Source organism: Sarcophilus harrisii, chromosome 1 (genome assembly GCF_902635505.1).
Source record: "Sarcophilus harrisii chromosome 1, mSarHar1.11, whole genome shotgun sequence".
In the NCBI taxonomy this organism is placed as follows: Eukaryota; Metazoa; Chordata; class Mammalia; order Dasyuromorphia; family Dasyuridae; genus Sarcophilus; species Sarcophilus harrisii.
Window position 1 is genome coordinate 611,611,044 of NC_045426.1, and position 20,184 is coordinate 611,631,227.

The following is a 20,184-nucleotide window of genomic DNA, read 5'->3' on the forward strand; positions in this document are numbered from 1 at the left end:
GGTAAGTGTGCTATACATGCTATCAAGTTCTTTAATCGATCTGTATAAAATTCTACCACAAATGAATGAAGCCAGGGGTTAAAAAAGCCGAGGGAAGGAGCTTTATTGGGGAGTGAGGGTACTAAAATTTATCATGATTTTTTTTCCTTCAAAGTACATTCGTAAAGGATGGTTTTTTACAGTCTTGTTCAGAAATCACTAATAATAAAAAAAATTACTTCTAAGTATTATAAATAATTGGTTTTTTTAATGTTCTTAATAATTTCTTTCTTTTGTAAATTCTATGATCTAAATCAGTACCTCATTTTACAGATGAGAAAACAAGCAATGTTTAAAAAGAAAAAACTCTGGAATTTAAATTTTGGCTCATTAAGAGTTTATGCACTAAAACATTTACATATTCATACAAGAAACTCAAGAACTTTCACTCAAAACCCATTGAACACTTAAAGACAATTAACTGTAGTGTTGGTTGCCTTGTTTCTAGGCCCACAACTCATGATAAACTGAAAATTCTGAAGTATGCATGCAAAGATGGGCCAGGAATTAATAGAGATGAATAACATGAAATTCCATGAACCAGTAATGTTATAATGTCCCAAATGAAAGACACAATTTTCTAGTATTCTTCCCTGGTCAGACCACAAATAAAATAGTATACTCAGATTTGAACGTTACAAATGGAGGAAGGACATTTATATACTAGAACACATCCAGATGATTATGGCCAGGATATCAAGGAAAACTCAAAGTCAAGTCAGGAGGAGGATCAGTTTAAGGAACTAGAGATATCTAACCAATAAAAAAAGATTTGAGGAAGACAATTACAGTCTTCAAATATTTGTCAAATTGTCATATGAAAGAATAATGCTTATTCTGCATGGTTTTCTTGGATCAGAGTATTAGGTAGAAATAAAAGTAATATAGACTTTATCCCAACGTACGTTCATTCAAAAATCTAAAAATAAAACAGGATTCTTTAGAAATAATAAGTTCACTATAATTAGAAATCTTTAAGAAGTTAGATGGTTATTTGTCCAGGATGCTACATAACAGATTAATGCTTCATTTGAGGATTGGACTAGATGATCCTTAGGGTTCCTTCCAATTTTAAGTTTCAATCATTCTATATGAAAGGCAGCAAAACATTGTTCTATACAGTAAGTAGAAAACTATCCTCAGATGGGAAGACTGGGCTTGACTCCTGTCTCCAACAAATACAGAATTTGCTCAGGGTCACAAATTCACTTAAACGTTTAGTGCTCGAGACAATTCTCTTAAGACTACAAATTCCAGAACATTTGCCAATGTACATTGGTAAAGGGAATTTTCTCACTGGCATTCTCTAACAAATGAAATCACAGGTTCAGATATTTTTAAAAAATCCATATGATAACTTACAGTTTAATTGTTAGAGAAGAAACAGGAGAAATCATAAAAAGCAGAAAACAAAACTCAAAAAGCATAGTTGTCTAGGGATGTTTATTATAAGGTCAAATAGTCCTGCAAATTTCAATAAACCTTAAAAGCATCACTTCCTTGTAATACAATATAATGATAATGGGGTGTTCTGAAAGGAAAATCGGAAGGATTTGTTTAAAAGGTCAAATTCTGTTTACTATATTCTTAAGAAGGTAAACTGAGTTCAATTTAGAAAGATTTGCAGCAAAAATTATTAGTGGCAGAGTTGGGACTCTGATCATTTTCAAGTACCTTTGTATCTCTGACTTTTTCCCTATTAAAGACCAAGGTACCCAGAGCAGGATTATATCTTCTTTACTTATGCATATATTATCTTAAATTTTCTATAAGTCTAAAGTTTTCACTACCTGCAGATAATTAATAGTATCCATTTCAAAATCAAAACTACATTTTCAACTTCTTAAAATATTTTTAGTTCAATTTATCTCATTTAAAAAACAGTGGTTGCAATTAAGCATACAGTATCAACAAAATACATTCAACTTACATGCATTCACAAGTTAAACAAAAACCAATACATGGACATGTTATGACTTAAATGAACACTGCTATAGCAGTTAATACTATTCTTGGCTCCATTATTATTTTAATGTTCAAACATTAATAAATAACTAGCATGAGAAGTGAAGGACCCATTTTTCTAATAGACAGAAGACTCCAAGGATTTAAAGAAAAAAAAAAAAAAACTCATATGAAGACATTATATTGGGAAGCCAAACCAACAAACCACCTTGTATAAAGCACCATACTTAGAATTATGATTTTGAGCAACAAAAACCTTTGGTAAGGGCACAGACATTGCATTTACTTTAACAAGAACTCATTATTTGAATGATTCAAATTGTTAAAAATCTCAAATTAGGAATTTATTTACTTTATGTTATGAGATGATAAATTATATTGTGAATGTTGCATTCAAGTTTATGGGGGAAAAATTCCTGTTAAGGTCAGATTCTTGTTAAAATTTCATTAGTTTGAGGAGGGAAAACATATCACACAGACTTTTTCTGGATAACAATAGGAATTTTGATATGTTTGAAAAAATGCAAGCACCACACTTAATTATTTGTATGAAAATAAATGGGATTGGTTGTACACAAGATCATCAAAAGTATCTAAAACATTTATTTAAATAAGTCTTCATTTAAAATAACACCATCACACTACTCATGTATCAAACAAATCAACATAATTCTGCATTGGTTTGATAATTCCTGAATGGAGAAATGATATAAACCACAATTTTTAGAAAGGCTTAAAGTTCTATCCTTCTGTCCATGGTAAATGAGAGTGTCAAATTATTTCTGCATATTAAAAATTATACTTTCTCCATATTTCCCTATTTTTGCATTCTATAATTTTTTAGGTTACTGTTTCTACTTCTTTTCTTCTCTTCCTCTACAATTAAAGAATGGCACTGAATATGTGGAAGTAGTTGAGAGAATTTATAACTAATTTTTTATGTGATAGTTTAACTCTTCATTTTTAAAAATGGGTTATTAAGTAAATAAATGCCAACTACAAATATAACTAACATAGTATGACTGTAAATATTACAGTCATTCTACAATTTTTAAAAGCCAATGCAGCAATATAACAACCTTGAATGGTCAAAATAAAATCCCCATTTGATATTTCTCCCCATAACATTTTAAAACACCATACAAGGTAAGAAATTGGCTTAACATATCCATTTGCAATTATATAATTAATATTCCCTATATTGAAAAACTATAAAGATTGAGAAAATTACATTTCATTCATGATTAAATTTCAACGACAAAAAAATAGAAATGAGCAACTTCTATTCAGAACATATTTTGAATAACAAAAAAGGCAAAAAAAAAAAGTTTCCTCATAAGTTTTGACTGCACAATTTAAAAAAGAAAACACACACACACACACACACACACACACACACACACAAAGGCTAGTTTTGCCCACAAAATATTTTTTTTTCTGAAAGTCTATCCATAAAAAAGTACACATGTGAAGATCTGAAGTAGGAAGAGAATTTTAGATATTTCAGCAACGGAAATCTTATGATAAAGATGAAATTTTTGAAAAACCCTCTTCTCTTCAGGAGAGCAAAAGAACCTCTCTAATTCTGCTGAATTTCACTATCTGTAGATTCTAATCTTTTTCTTAGATTCTAATTTCTTTTCCTAATTTTTCTTGCCTATAGAATTCATGTATCCTTAATTTTTAATTCTCACATATAATTTGTATTCTCCTTTTGATTCCCTTAACTATAAAAATAGAATACCATGTTTAATTCTGTGATAATTTCCCCCATAAAACATAACAAAAATTATGTTTTTTCTTTTCTATGAGCCAAAAACAGAACATAATTACTCACAATTGGGAGTTTTAAGGCAAAAAATAGGGGAAAAAATGAAGCAGAAAGTACATTTTATAATGTGGGGTGTATTTTATGTAAGTGTGAAGAAGATAAGCTCATTAACTTCTGGCTCTTAAGACTCAAAAAGATCAGAGCAAAGAAAATAAAAAATTTAAAAAAAACCTCCAGCAACAGTTAAAACAATTCATTTTCACATTGGTTGAATGAGTCAATAAGGAAAGAGAAACACTATGCATGAATGGAAATTCATTATCTCAAATCAAGCCAAAACTGATACTAGGAGCAAGAACAATGATGGAATTAAAAACCTTTACCAAAATAAGCAATAGTTTTTGTATATGGGAAAAGTCCAAAGCTGATTTGGAATTGTCATGAATAAAAGAGGATGTTTTCATGCAAGCATATATGATTAATAACAAATAAGCAAATTCCAAATCTATACAGTATATCAATGACTAAAAAAATTAGCCTGGCTATAACATATGAAAAATGAAAATGGAAAAAAATGAAAATGTTGATTGCCACTAATGAAAAGGCATTTTAACAATTTTTATGAAATTAAGAAGCTATCTTTTTTATAAAAAGATGTACTAAGAACACCAAGCCACAATAAGTTAGTGTTTTAATAAAACATGCTTAATTGCTTGTTCCCATATCTATACATAGTTACTGTCTTAATCCTAAATATTGTGACAGCATACTTAATAGGTGAGGTACATTATTTTACATCTTTCTATAGATTCTAAAAGTTAATTTTTTTCTTCCAGTTTTTTTTCTTCTTCTTCTCCTCTAAAGAACAATAAAGGAAACATTCCTAAAATGCAACCAATAGCCACTCCGACAGCTTTGCCCTAAAGGAACAAAGGAGAACAAAAAATAAAAAATACTTAATATCACTTCTTTTAGTTACTTTATTCCTGAAAGAGATTTGTTTGCTTCACTCCCCATGTAATCAGAAAAGTGATTGAAATATGTTATAAATTCAGGCTTTGTGGTTTTTCTGATAGAACCCACCTTCTCTTTTCTGACAGTCCCATTTCCCCCTCAATCCTAAAGCATGCTGCCTGGAGCCAAAAGCACAATTTCAGCTCAAGGAAAGTGATATCCCTCCTCTGACCCACAAAATACTATGCTCAGAAATCGTGGTCAATTTTAAACATGATAATTAACACCTGTGATAATACTGTAACAAACTTCTGAATTTATTCTTGAATGTAAACTTCAATGCATAAGAGGTAAGATTTCTCTTATTTTCACATTTGGTTCACTTCCTACTAACACAATATTGAATTAAGCTTAATACTTTCTTCACTGAATTTTATTAAAATCTGTAATTTTTAAAAATTTATTACAATGACAACAATGTAAATGGAAAGAATAAAAAAATGAAACTGAACAATGAATAATTAGGATAACCACCACTGGTGCAGAAGAAAGGAAAAAATGCACCTCCCTTCCTTCTTCACAGACAATGTGTTGAACACTGCATATATAATCAGATTTGGTAGAATATATGCATTTTGCTGAAGTACTTTTTCCTCTCTATTTTTTGTTATAAGAAATGAGTATGGGATGGAGGGAAACACTTAAGAATGAAAATGATCTAAAAAGAAAAGATATCAACAAAAATTTAAAATTATGAAAATCTGTATTTATTATTATTTGAAGAAAATAAAGATGAAAGAAATTAAGAACATAAAATTATTTTCTTATTAAGTCAATTACTGAATTTCCCCCCCAAAAAACGGTAAAATGCTGCTAAAAATCAAATCTGTCTTCTGCAATTCCCCAAAGGTTTGAATCATGTTCCAAATACCAATGTTATTACAATCTTACCAAGTGCTTACAAAAATGCTTACCAAGTGCGCACTAACTCGTGTTTGCCACATATCAACTTGCTTGGGTGTGAGATCAGGAATTGACAGGCCTAACCTGGAAGCTAAAGCTTCAACATAGCCTGCAAGACTTAAAAACAAACAAAAAGTTAAGTAGGATACAATGTAACCTCTTTAGATACAAAGATAATTTTTTGAGGAAGGAAATCATTCAATTTTTCTTCCAAACAAAAATAAGACTGAACAAACTGCTTTGTACCATTTCCTTCTTTCAAAAAGTTTATAATCTATTGGAAGGAAACAGCACTTACTATACAATGAAAAAAAAAACACAAAATATTTACAAAAGAATTGGGGGTGGGAGAAATAATACTATAAATAAAAGGAATTTAGTCTTCCAGCACTTTAGCTGAGCTTTGAAGGAATATTATGATTCTATGAAGTGAAGGAGACGAAAAAGTACATACAGGAAGATGATAGCCAGAATGTGAATACAAGGAAGAGCAAGGAGGTCAGTTTAGTTGGAATACAAAGTATATGAAGGAAAGTAATATCTAGAAACCTTGAAAAGAAAGTCTACAGCCTCACTGTAAAGGGTCAAGCAGAGGACTTTGCATTTTTTCTTTGAGGATACCCCCAAATATCTCCTTACACAGCAGACTAATCACATTTGTGATTCAAAAAATCCAAAGACTCTTTGAGAACTGGGTGGGATATAGATTGAACCAGATCATGTTCTAGTAACATTTTTTTAAATAATATCCATAGACATTCCTCATCATTTGTTGTAGCCTAATCATCTCCACCACATTATCCTTGAGTGCCCTCTATATGATTTTTTGAGGCTGCTGTATTCCATTTGAATCTAAGTTCCTTGAAGGGAAGGACTGAGTGGTTCACTTTTGTCTTTTGTATCCTCAGCACTTAGCATAGTATCTAAGTTCATAACGGATGCTTACTTAATAAATACTTATGGGCCGATTTTTTTTTTTTGTTTTGCTATGTAGCAATGTCAACAGAAAAATAATATTGCAAAGACAAGCCTTTACTTCATGGGAAGCTTAAGGCCATTAAAGAAGTTCTGCAATTTCACAAAGTCACTTGTTTGCTGACTATGAAAAAAACATTGGATTAGGTAAAAAGAAGCACTATGATATATACTGTTTTAAAAGGTTTCTCCCATCCACACATCACAATTGTTCATGATCTCTTAAAAGACATAACTCTGTTCAACCATCCTGATAGTGTAAGATCCTTTTAAGGAGGGATTGATTCTTATGTTGTCTGGGGTACATAGTAGATACTTGACAAAATGATTGCTCTTGACTCATTGATCAGATAAGACATATCAACAGAGATGCATCCTTTTCTAAAGTGTCTGACACTGTGATAGAAGAAATCCAATTCAGGGTACAGATTGAAGAGAAATGCCCTTTGGAGGTCAGGATGCTCCTGTTTATGGATGGCATTGTACTATTCATGATAAACAACAGAATACTGTACATTCCTCAGAAAAGTTTTGTCATCATTCAAAGATGAGCCATACCATTCACAAAAAAAGACCAAGTAGATGAAAGATGTCTGTTTCCTGTCTTGATAATTGATTAAACAATGAAGCCACACTGCAAGGAACCAAGAAATTTTTTTTTAAAAAAAGAAAGGGAGAACACAGATTTTTCTAAGAGTTAGCTGTGAAAAAGAAAAAAAAGGATGGTGGTTAGGGGAAGGTAAGATCAAGTGAAAGTTTTTAGAGATTCAAAAGATCCAGACACATTTTTAAACATTTGAGAATAATCAGCAGTATAAAAAAGAGAAAGGCAAAGAGAGGTCAAGTTTCCCAAGAAAATAGAAGATGAATGAAAGTAATTTTATGATATTAAGATACACTTTTAAAAAACAGCCTTAAAGTATTTGCTAGAACTTTGAAATTATACCTATAATTTGTTTTCACTCTTGCAAAACCAAATATAATTAATTGATATGAGCAACTCTTTTATCTTCATAAAAATTCATTGATTATGAAGGTATTTTAAACAGGTTTTGCAGAGCTTTGTATATGTGTGTGGCATATAGAACACATTAAGGATACATAAAAGACCATTAAGAAAAAACTGAAGCACTCATGATTTGATAGTGCCTAAAGGAACCAGAAAAGAAAAACAAAGATTCTGAAGTCTAAAAGATTTATCAAACCCATGCCATGCTGTATTCTAATTCAAAGATAATTTTATAAATATTAAAAAAAATTAAATATTACTAGATTATAAGATCCATGCAGAGAGAGATCATGATGTAAACCTTGTCTCTCCCCTAGCACCTCACACAGTGGTTGGCATATAGTTATTTAATAAAATAATAGTGAATTGAATTAACTCAAAAACATTCTCTCTTGATTTGGCTGACTTTATTCAACACATCAGAAAGCATCAATGGAAGGGATAGAGTAAGTTAGATGACAAACTTTAGGATTGCTTATCATAGTATTACACAATGTGATAACTAAGATGAATCTTACCCCAACCTAGTAGAGTACAAGGATTTGAGCAGAAGGGACTAGTTTTAAACCCTGGCTCTGCCATTTAATTTATTATCTGTAAGACTTAGAACAAGTCACTTATGATGACCTTGAAGGTCTCATCTAGCTTTTACTCCTTGAAGAGCCAGTCTAAAAGCACCTCTTTACTAGAAGCCCATCTGAGCTTTGTAAGGAATAAGAAAATGACTTTTTAAATTTTGTCCTGACATGTTACCTATACAAGTACAGGTAAGTCACTTTACCTCCAAAATCTTGATGGCCTCCTTTAGAGTACCTGTACCTCACATGGTGGCTATGTGGATCAGAGGAGAATGTGTATAAAGTATTTTGCAAACCTTAAAGCATTAAGTGAATAATAACTATAGTACTGTGTTTATTATAAAGTTTTTACATCTTCATAAAGCCTTACTCTAAAAATTTCACTTAAAAATAAAACTTTTATATTTTTTCAAATATTTCAAGTTTTAAACACAAAAAACTTACCCAAGTCCAGCTAAATCTGAAACAAGATTCCCCAAAGCAGCAGCTAAAAGATAGGAAAGATTATGTGAAAATTAAAATTAGAAAAATGATTACTAAAAACACCATAATTCAGAGGCTCCCAGTTAATATATTTCCCACAGTATGTGAACTTATGGCAATAGAATTATCTTACCAAGACAGAAATTGCTCCACAAATTAAAAAGCAAAAGCAATTTCACAGAGGATATAGTGTTCTACCTCTAACAATTAGCATTTTTTAATTTTGTTCTAGCAATTGATGTCACCTTGGCGGGAGGTCTCTAGTGGAGATCCTAGGGGATATTTCCTTGATCATGAAGCATATAACATGTGTCTAAATGACTCTGACAAAAACAAAGAAAACATACTTGTCAAATCTGCAGATGACAAGACACTGGGAGGTACAACTAACAGGATCCAAAAATATCAGAGGCTAGAATGATCGGGCAAAACTAAGTAAGAAGAAATGGGATAGGTATAAATATGAAGCTCTATATTGGGCTAAAAGAAAAAAAAATCCAACAACTTAAAAGGATTTAGGAGAGGTGGATGGTCCAAAAAAGATAAAGCCCAGAATGGTATCAGAGCACAATTTTAAGGAGCCAATAGTGTGTGACAATACAGCCAAAAAGCAAGAATCAGCATTCTGAATGCCATGCAAGTGTGCCTTGAGAGGTAAAGTATACTTGTTTAAATCACTTTAACATTTCTGAGTTTGAGGGCAGCTAGGTGGTACAGTAGATAGAGCACCAACGCTGAAGTCAGTAGGACCGGAGTTCAAATCTGACCTCAGACACTTAACACTTCCTACCTGTGTGACCCTGAGCAAGTGACTTAACCCCAGTTGCCTCAGCAAAAAACAACAAAAAACAAAAAAAATTTCTGAGTTTCAATCTCGTCTCAAAAAAAGAAAGAAAGAAAAGAAAATAGGTTCAGCATTTATCTAATAAATGTATTATATCATCTCATTTGGTCATCTTATGTAAAGCACTTTGGAAGCTTTAAATCACTACATAAAGGCCACATGGTGCAATGAATTGAGTGCTGGACTTCGAGTCAGTTAGAGTTAATCAAATCCTTCCTGAGCCAGTTAATAGCTTGTATGGCCCTGGGCAAGTTACTAGGTCTCTCTCACTCCCCTATCTGTTAAACAAAAAAGTTGAACTAGATGACTCTAAGGTTTCTTCCTCTTCTAAATCTATGATCTTATAATAAGAGAAGTTCCCCAATCAGCCCATTTGTGAAGTATTTTGTTTCTGGATGTCATATGTTAGGAAGGATATTGTAGGCTGGAACAAGAACTGAAGAACATATTATACAAGTGTCAGCTGAAGAAATTAGGGACATTGAGCCTGGAGAAAATTGATATGTGCCATGATGGCTGTCTTCAGATAGCAAAAGATCAATCACACATAAAAGAAATTAAGAGTTGTTTTGCCTGATCCCAGTAGGTAAAAGTAGCAGCAATGGATAGAAGTTATAGAAAAGCAAACTTTGGTACTGGTATTTAAAAAAAAAAAAAAAACTTTCTAGGTACAGATATATAAAAGTGGGATGTATAAACTCAAAAGGTTTCTCTTAGTGGGCTAATAATATTCCTTACATTTCTGCTTATGTAAGGGGCAGGAACATGAAGAGCTGAAAATGATTCAGGTATTGACTGGAAGATGGTAGAATACAAAATATCCTGAATCTAGAACTGAAAGAGCTCTCAAAAACCATCTAGTTCAACCACCTCATTATGCATAAGCAAACTGAGGCTTAAGGAAGGTAGTAACTCAACTAATATAACTCAAGAAGCAAACATCAAAGGCAGGATTTGAACCTAGATCTTCTGATTTCAAAGGCACAGCTTCTTTCATTGTACAATAATGTAAAGTCTACTTGAAGTCCTCCAGTGAGTCCCTATGAATAACTCAATCAATATTTCTCATTGTATAGTATATCACTCTACTACATTAATCACATTCTTCCCCCATCAACGTTATCTGTATACTTATTTCTCCCCCAATTACATATTTAGTAACTCAAGAATAGTGTGCATATTACAGTCTTCAGTCTCTGAGAGGCTGAAGAATCATTTGTCAAAGATGTTACAGAGCACTCTTAAAGAAGCACAGGACTCCAAGACTGTGGACTGTGCAGTTCAGTCCCTAAGCATTCTTTCCCTTCGTTTCTCATTCTTCTGGTGACTTCCTTTACTACTGTGTCTTCACTGTGTCACCTCCATAGAAAGGACTCTGCCCTCAGCCTCTGTCTAGAGTCCAGTGGTGTATTTCTAATGCCTTCTAGGTAGTCTTATGACATGGCAAGTTCACAATGTTCAAAACTGAATTCCACAAAGTCTTTCGCCCACTCAAATCTTTCAATCCCACAGAGTCCAGTGAAAAAGGGACACTATCTAATTTATATTTTAATATATTTAACATCTACTGGTCATCCTGCCATCTGGGGGAGGGAGTGGGGGCAAGGAGGGGAAAAATTGGAACAAGAGGTTTGGTAATTGTCAATGCTGTAAAGTTACCCATACATATAACCTGTAAATAAAAGGCTATTAAATAAATTAAAAAAAAAAAAAAAAAGATTGTGAAAAAAGTTAAAAAAAGAAAAAAGAAAAAGAAAGAAAAAGGGACACTGCCTGAACCTCTTCTCTATCCTGATCATATTTTCCCAAATCAAAATTTGAATATTTTTCCCCTAAATTAGATTGTAATCACTTTTTTAAAAAATAGTGTATTGCTGTATTTATTTCTATATCCCAATTACCTACGAGTATCTTGTCCCTTTTGGTTTTTTGGTCCAGATATATACAGAAAAGTTCCAGTGTAGAAATTTCACTAATGAAGGTTGGCAATTTAATCATAACATATTTTTCAAGAGCTATCTGAAAATTTAAATGGCTTTCTCATGGATCCACAATCGGTATCAGAGATAAGATTTAAACCCAGCTTTTGCAACTGTAAGGCTAGTCTCACACACAGTAGGAAGTGATTCTGTTGAATTGAATTGAATTTTCATTATCTGTCTTCAATGTAATAAATATAGCTATTAAGTCTCACCATCAAAAATGGAAAAGTAGTGGTAAGGGGAGGGGGGGAAATCATTTTTTGTGGTACTTTGTTTCTCTATATAATTTTTTACTTAATTGTAAATTAAGTAAATTAATAGCAGAAAGACTACAGACATGGAGTCAAAAGAGTTCAGTTCAAATCAGGCTTCCATCACTTAGCCATTTTATTTTGAGCTATTCAACAGATGGGCCTCAGAATGGAAAAACACTATTTTCACAACCTATTTCATAGAGTTTCACATGTAAGAATATATATGAAAAGATTTGTAACGAAAAATGTTTTAAAGTGTAAGTCTTTATTAAACAAGTTGGGTTGCAGAAGGTAAAAGAGAGACAAGTAAAAAATTATGATCTATAAGGGGAGTCTCAATGGGAATAATTAGGTTTTCCAGGAGGAAAATATACCAAAATGTTTTGAGTTCCTGAGAAAGGTACTATATAATACAAAGTGAGAGAAAATAAATAATTCCTATTTTAAACAACACTTCAAAGTAAAAGCTATTAGAACAAATTATCTTCCTCAATAAGAATTTTAGAAAAAACGTTCAGTGCACAAACAGTAAGATAGGGATACTTTTTCATTCATGTTACTTGCCTGCCATAGTTGAAATCCCCAAAATAATTCCAATAGACAACTCTATTTGGGTTCCCTAAAAGCAAAAGAGAGAAAAAGATGTTTTTAATATTTTAAAATGAAACTTTAAAATAAAACATAGAAAACTATAAAACATTATGCTGATAAGATGACTCTCTTATTATTCTACCATTATGTATTATACAATGATGACATCAAAAAAATTTTAGTATCAAATATTTCTAACATAGACTTTCATATTACTTAAAGCATATAGCAGAGGTGACCTCAGAAAAGATATTTTAATTAAAGTTAGGTAATGCTCTTTGTGGGGAGAAAAAGTAATATATACTACCATAAATATTAAACAAAATCAGGCACACTTTACAAAGACATTTTGGAAAATCCTTGAACTAAGGGAAAACTTAAGATAATTTTAACACTAAATGGCAATTCTTTTATGAACTTACTTTCTACTACAAGGCTAAAAAAAAGACATTCACTTCCTAGAGATCCTTATGATTAGAGTGCCCCCAAAATTATTATTTAATGTTAATTTTATAATTCATTTATAAAGCTTCAGATAATCTGAAGTTAGATAACTCATTTATGAAGAGAATTAGCAATATTTGAGTCAATAATGCTATAGCATAAGACAAAATCTTCTATTTCAATAACATATTTAATCCAAAGAATTCAAAGGTATTTTATAGAAATTCCATTATTCTTCTTAAAAAGAAAAGGGGCTCAGATATTGCTGACTCCATTTTATGAATGATCGACTTGAGATAACAATATATTAAATTATTCAATTGGAATTGATTATGTAGAATTGGAAAGTAAATCCAGGTTCACATTTCCCAATCCAATCCACTCTGCTACACTTAAAGAAACTGACCTCTCAAAGACGTTTTTCACACTCTTGTCTAAAAAGGTATAAGGGTTCAGAAACCTCTACTCCTGTGTCTGAAAAATATCATGCTCTCTGACATAAGGGAACAACTGAAGGAAAAATATTTTAGATTATATTTTACCTCAGTTTGTTTGTTTGATTGGTTTTGTTTTATTTTCCTGCAAGACATCTTTGTTTTACCACTTTAATATCTAATACTTATTGTATATGTGAACCGAACAAGTTGATGTGAAGCATTTTTAATTCCAAAGTGGTAACCCAAGTAAGTTTTCAAAAACATAAATTGTGAAAATAAAATAGAAAATACAAGCAAAAAATAAAAAAGGAATCGTGCTAAGTAGTTTAATGTGCTAGAAAGGAAAAGTAACTTGAATTAATGCAAAAGAAAAATGACTCACAGATTCAGAAATATAAAAAAAAATACATATTGCTTCTTTGAAAGCAATGAAAAGACAAATATATAACATTAGTGAAGTCTGAGGGAGGATTTTAAATAAAAATGGTTTTTCAAGTAGCCATTAACTCAGTTTCATATAGGAAACTTATTTGTCTTCTAAATAACAATAAAGAGCTTGAAAATTCTCAGATAAAGCAAAAGATAATTTTTGGAACAATTTAAATATAGCTTATTAATTTAAACCCAACTTAAATTATGTTCAAGTATTTCAAAATTTTGCTAATATCCACTCTAATAAAGCTGTACAATATGTGAACCAATATTAAATGTATGTAACAACTGACGTAAGAAACAGGCTGTTGAATAATATGAAGATAGGATAGGGTGTCATATGAGGAAATCTTTGTAAAAGCCAAAGCTTTACACCATACAGACCAGATCCTAGTTCAGTGAGATTCACAGACTTCTGACTGTGAATTCTATCATGAACACTGATGGGAAAGCAAAAAGTCCACAATGAAAAGGTGAATCTTATAAATTGTTCCGTTTTTATACATTTAATCCAAGGGAATTAACACTATATTAATGTTCCTTGGATTAAATAAATGTATTATAGAAACAGAAGAATTTCCAAGATTTTTTTATTAGAAGGTAGCTGTAAAATAAAGCAAGAATTCCTCAATAATGATTTTCCTTTATTGGTTTGAGGAGAAATTATACAGGACATTCTGTATTTGTTTTAGCTATTACTATTAGGGGATGAATTTTCTTTCAACTTAGTTATCTTCTAACCTCCTTCTTTGCCCAATACAAAATAATGTGTTTCATTACTTTTTCACTACAGTATTATGTAAATAAGAATTGGAGACAAACATCACAGTATTCAATAAGTGAGCATAATTGAATCAATGAACACTATTATTTAAGGTATTTTTCTAGAGTGTATAAATCTAAGTAATTCTCATATTTTTTAGAAGCAATGTAATAGATAATCTGAAATGCTAAATATCCCTCCAAAAAATTTATCTTTGGCCTCAGAGCATATTTTTTTTAAAAGTAAACATTTAAGCAGACAATAGGATGTTTAGGGCATTTATTTAAAATAAAATAAGAAAGCCACAATATGATTTGCCAACCAAAAAAAAAAGCATAGATCCATATGATCTGCCATGTGTGTGTGTGTGTGAATTAAGTTAACTCTGTAATCAATTATTCATCATGATTATATCATAATTATATATGAACTATTAAACACTTTAATACTATAGGGCATTAACTACATAATATAACAAGTTATATTCAGATATATAAAAGCAATCAAGACTACATAGTAAATTCTAATATATAAATGGAAGCAACTAAATAACAAGCATTATTTTCAAATGACTAGACTTTTAAAAATTAAACTTTAGGGATCAAATCCATTGATACACCCATGTATCCTACTCCAATCTTTCAGGATCTCCAGTTTGTCTATATATTTTTTTAATCTGGTAAACACTCCATTTTTTCTTTGGGTTACTATTATCACTAAGAAGTCACAATTATAAAATATTTTAACCTCTTTAGATAAGAAGGATTACAAGCACAAAACACTACAACTAAACTATACTATTTAATGTATTTATATGTTTCATTATACCTTAGGGAACTGAAAGATTTAATTCACTCCTTTCTTTCTCAAAAGCTTTAGAACAGCTTTAAAGAACAAGATTTCTTGTCATTCTCTATTATCAAGTTCATTTCTGTTTATTTTTTTTTTTTTACATATATACTAGTCAATCCCAAAATGACAATCCTCTTCTCCTATTAACTTTGAGAGATGGTATTTTATGGTGGAAAGAGTTCTAGGCTGAAGCACTGGAAGAGACCAGGGCTCAACTACTATCTCTGTTACTTACTAGCAGTAGGTCTAAGTTAAGTCATTTAGTTTCCTTGAGTCTCTGGTACCCCATCTGCCAAATGGGGATAATAAGTATAGTACACTTCAGAGTTGTTGTAAAAATTAAATGAGGTCAAATAAGCTCAAATAAAATGCTTTAAGGAAAAAGTACATTTTTAAAAATATAAACCTCTTTATAAAATGGGAATTATCTGTATATATCTCTAAAAAACAGAAAACATGCAGATCAATATGTGTATACACATTTGTAGCACTTTTTTTTTACTATTCAAAACAAATTTGAACATAAAAAGTATTTGAAAATATAAACCTAATTAATCCAAATTGATGATATAATTAATGCTGCAGATTACATTGTGAAAAGTTTCTTCTGAACCATTTTTAAAAATTTAACTATGGAAACAGTTGCTAATACAAACAAAATATATTTCAATACATTGAATACAAAATTTCAGTACATAAATTATGACTTCATATATGAATAAACAAGAAAATAAGATCATATTAATTCCTTTACTAAATAAGAAGTGGGGGGGAAAAAAAGGAACTTACTGCAACAATCATAATTGCATTATCCAAAAAGCCAAACCCTACGAAAGGTAATGCATTGTGGATGAATACTGAAAAACATCAAAAAAAAAACAGAAAAGCAATAAATACCTTATATAGTTTAAGGCTGCCACAACTTTAGCACAAAAAAAAGGAAAAAAAAAAAAAAAACATATGGTCAAGTCTTCCAAAAGTCCTTGTAACTCATGGACCTTATGTTTAATATAACGTTTCTGTAATCTCCAGAATGAAACAGCAGTTAATAAATATGTATAGTCACAGTATCTAACAGGTACAAACAATATTAAAGCTCCAAACTCTTTTAAACATTTCATATAATATGTAAAAAAAGATTTCTTTACTATGATTAGATGTTTTATATTGATATAAATATAACAAGTTCACATTCATAGAGGCAGAAATAAAAACAAATAGATAAATAACTTTTCCATGTTTAACCTGGACACAATACCACTAGAACTAACCTGCTTCTCTCTTATAAATAAAATTACATTTAAACTGATTTCAAAATTGGGGGAAAAGAATAAGCTTTAGTAATGAATAATAACCTACCAAATCTGTAAACTCAAGTAAAATGATTCTGGTAAACAAATAACAAGATTCAAAATATCAAGAGAGACTGACTGATAACTTCACACAGGTAATAGACATTTATCGGGATAAATGGGTTTATGGGGATTTATTCTCAATTTATTGTTTTCCTTAAAGATTAACATCAAGAGATAATTATCAAGAGTACCCCATTAAAACAAATTTCATATGACAACATATATCAAGGAACAGTTAATATATAGGTTCAACTAAAGATATTGACATAAAAATTAATGTAAAAACCCTTAATTATAAAGCCAAGCCAAAAGATAGTCAAAGGAGTTCTGTGGTGTGTTTTAATGCTTTTAGGATTCTTGTTAACTCCTGTTAACTCAAGGTTAATAAGAAATTGTATGCCAGTTTTCATGGAGGAAGGGAGGAAGAAGGGAAGAAAGAAGGAAGGGAGGAAGGGAGGAAGGAAGGGAGGAAGGGGAAGGAAGGAAGGAAGGAAAGAAGGAAGGAAGGAAGGAAAGAAGGAAGGAAGGAAGGAAGGGAAGGAGGAAGGGAGGGAGGGAAGGAAGGGAAGAAGGAAGGGAAGGAGGGAAGGAAGGGAAGAAGGAAGGGAAGGAGGAAGGAAGGGAGGAAGGAAGGAAGGGAGGGAAGAAGGGAGGGAAGAAGAGAGGGAAGGAAGGAAGGAAGGAAGGAAGGAAGGAAGGAAGGAAGGAAGGAAGGAAGGAAGGAAGGAAGGAAAGAAAGAAAAGCTTTTTTGGCTAGATGCAATGGTAAAGAGAATTTCCTACTCATGGCAAACAGCAAGGATTTTAAGGACAAGAAAAAAATTAGTGAATCATAAAGTAACTATAATTTCTTTTCATGTTCTACTTCTCATGATATGCTTTTGGTAGAAATTATTGGAAAATATACTTTAGTTAAGCATCATGTTTAATATACTAAATGCTGAAAGAGAAGAGAAAAGTCTAATAAACAACATAGCAAACTTCCAAAACAGTGGAAGAGATACTTTCAATTAAAGAAATATAAATTAACCCAGCCCTGGTTATTAATCATTCACCTTCCTTAACTAGACTCAACACTTCAGAATTAATATTTTAAGGAATCCATAATGTTATAAATAGTAATAAAATCACTGAATTCCAAGCTATAAAAAATCTGAGAGTACATCAAATCCAAATTATAATCCAAAAAAAAGAAAACATCCATAACACACCAGAAAAGCAGTTGGACAATCTTTGTTTGAAATCTCCAACAAGAAGGAAGCCATTCCCTGAGAAAGAAGCCCACTCCACTTGGGGCTAGCTCTAATTTTAGGAAGTTTTTCTTTATTTCAAACCTAAGTTTGCTACTTTGAAATCTGAACACATTGTTCCTATTTCTGCAGTTCTTTCAACTAAATCTTATTGGGAGAGGAGGAAGGGTTGATAAGGAGAAATATAGAAGTTGGGTTAGAAATAAGTGGCAGGTTGAAGAAAGACAGAAAAAGAGACTGACAGATAAACGTCAGACAAGATGATAAAGACAACAACAGTTCTTATTAAAAGAACAAAATTGAGTCATTGACAATTAAATACCAGTACAATATACTGACCAATCAGCAGTATGAAAGTAGATGCTAAAATTCCCAAACATTTCATGAAAAATATCTCTTAACTTGTCAAATACATATTATATACAGTAATGAGATTCAAATGAGATAACTATGAAATTTATGGAGCTAAGTAAAACTGACTTATGTAGGATATTTTATAATTTGTATGTTAATTTGAATTTCAAAGATAAGAGTTACAATGGTTATAAAACATATCTTAACATATCTTTCATTATAATGAAAATATTTTTAGTATTTTAGTAGTAATGAAAATATTTTAGAAAAAAAATTAATATTTAGGATTCCCAAAATGTCTCTCTGGGAGAGTGGAGGGAAGGGTACAGGAGAAAATTGAGGGATTATACAAATCTTTTTTTAATTTTTAAGAAAGAATCAATAGTCCGATTATACAGGAAGATAACTGTATAAATATGTATATATATGGATTTAACATATATTTTAACATTTAACATGTACTGGACTACCTGCCATTTATGGGAGGGAGTTGGGGGAACAAGAGAAAAATTTGGAACAGAAGGCCTTGCAAGGGTCAATGTTGAAAAATTACCCATGCATATATTTTGTAAATAAAAAGCTATAATAAAATAAATTTTAAAAAAGAAAGGATCAGTAGGTCAAGAATTATTTCAAAATGGAATCAAAACAACTATCCTTTACCTAAGAAATAGTTATTAAGAAAAAACAAAGTAGCAAAGAGGGACTTTGAAATCTTAACTTTATGTTTACTAATTGAGATAGATGTCCTTTAACAAAAACTTAAGTTTTATAAACAATAAGATAAAATTCAAAATGTTTGGGGAAAGTATTTCCTTATTACTTGTAAAAAGAAGGTAGTTACTCATTTAGTAAAAGTACAGAAAGGAGAGAGATAAGGAAAGGGGGAAAAAAGAATAAGGATTGCCATATCATACCTTACTCAACTCAGTAATAATTTGTTGAGCAACTGTTATGTGTTAGAACAATATTAGACCTCCAAATAAGACAGACAAAAGCAACGACAAAAAAGCTCACATGGAAAGGGACAAAGGAAGAGGGTATAAAGACAACTCATACAACATTAAGTACACACAAAATAGAGAAAGAGTGAATACAAAGTCGTGGAAGTGGGGAGTAGAGACTGCAAACACCTGGGCAGGTAGCACAAAGCCTCCCATGGGAAGGAATTGGTTCTCCTGCTACTTGTCAGCCCGCTCTTTCTCAATTCCCTTTGTGGGCTCATCATCCAGAGCACATCATCTCACAGTAGGTGTCCTACAGAGTTCTATCCTAAACCTTCTCTTCACCTTCTATAATACTTCATTTGGTGATCTCATCATATCCAATGATTTTAATTACCATCTCTTATGCTGATATTCTCAAATCTACCCATCCTGCCCCAACTCTCTACTGATCTCCAATCTCATATCTCCAAATGCCTTTTAGACATTTCAGAATAGATGTCCAGTAGAAATTTTAAACTTACCATGTCCAACTGAACTCTTCATCTTTCCCCCCTAAATCCTCTCCACTTCTAAACTTTCTTATTATTATAAGTCATACCAGAATACTCCTAGCCTCCCAGGGTTACAATCTAAAATACATTCTCAACTCCTCACTATCCTGAAACTCCCATCAAATCTGTTGCCAAGGCCTGCTGATTTCACCTTTGCAACATCTCTCAAATATATTCTCTTTTCTCTCTGATAGTACCACCATCCTGATGGAAACTCTCATCACCTCACCTCTCATTACCATGGAATGCTGCCACAAATCTCTCCCTACTCTTTATTCCATGTCATCCTCCCCCTAAAAAATTCCAATGGCTCCCAAATACAAAATTCTTTTTTTGACATTAAAATCTCTCCATAATCTAGCCCCTTCTGCCTTTCCAGTTTTCTTACATC

General features: G+C 31.5%; 1 protein-coding gene across 3 annotated transcripts in view; it reads right to left on the reverse strand.

The window, feature by feature from the left end:
- Window positions 1–86: 86 nt before the first annotated feature.
- The window catches only part of TMEM65 (transmembrane protein 65), a 47,904-nt gene continuing 27,806 nt past the window's right edge, over window positions 87–20,184 (reverse strand). For all 3 annotated transcript variants that reach the window (XM_031947169.1, XM_031947168.1, XM_031947170.1), the window contains 5 exons: window positions 16,126–16,193; window positions 12,382–12,436; window positions 8,699–8,741; window positions 5,704–5,809; window positions 87–4,695 (listed from right to left, as the gene is read on the reverse strand). In XM_031947169.1, the coding sequence (XP_031803029.1) occupies window positions 4,594–4,695; window positions 5,704–5,809; window positions 8,699–8,741; window positions 12,382–12,436; window positions 16,126–16,193 (374 nt within the window). In that variant the 3' untranslated portion in view covers window positions 87–4,593. The remainder of the gene's footprint in view (window positions 4,696–5,703; window positions 5,810–8,698; window positions 8,742–12,381; window positions 12,437–16,125; window positions 16,194–20,184) is intronic.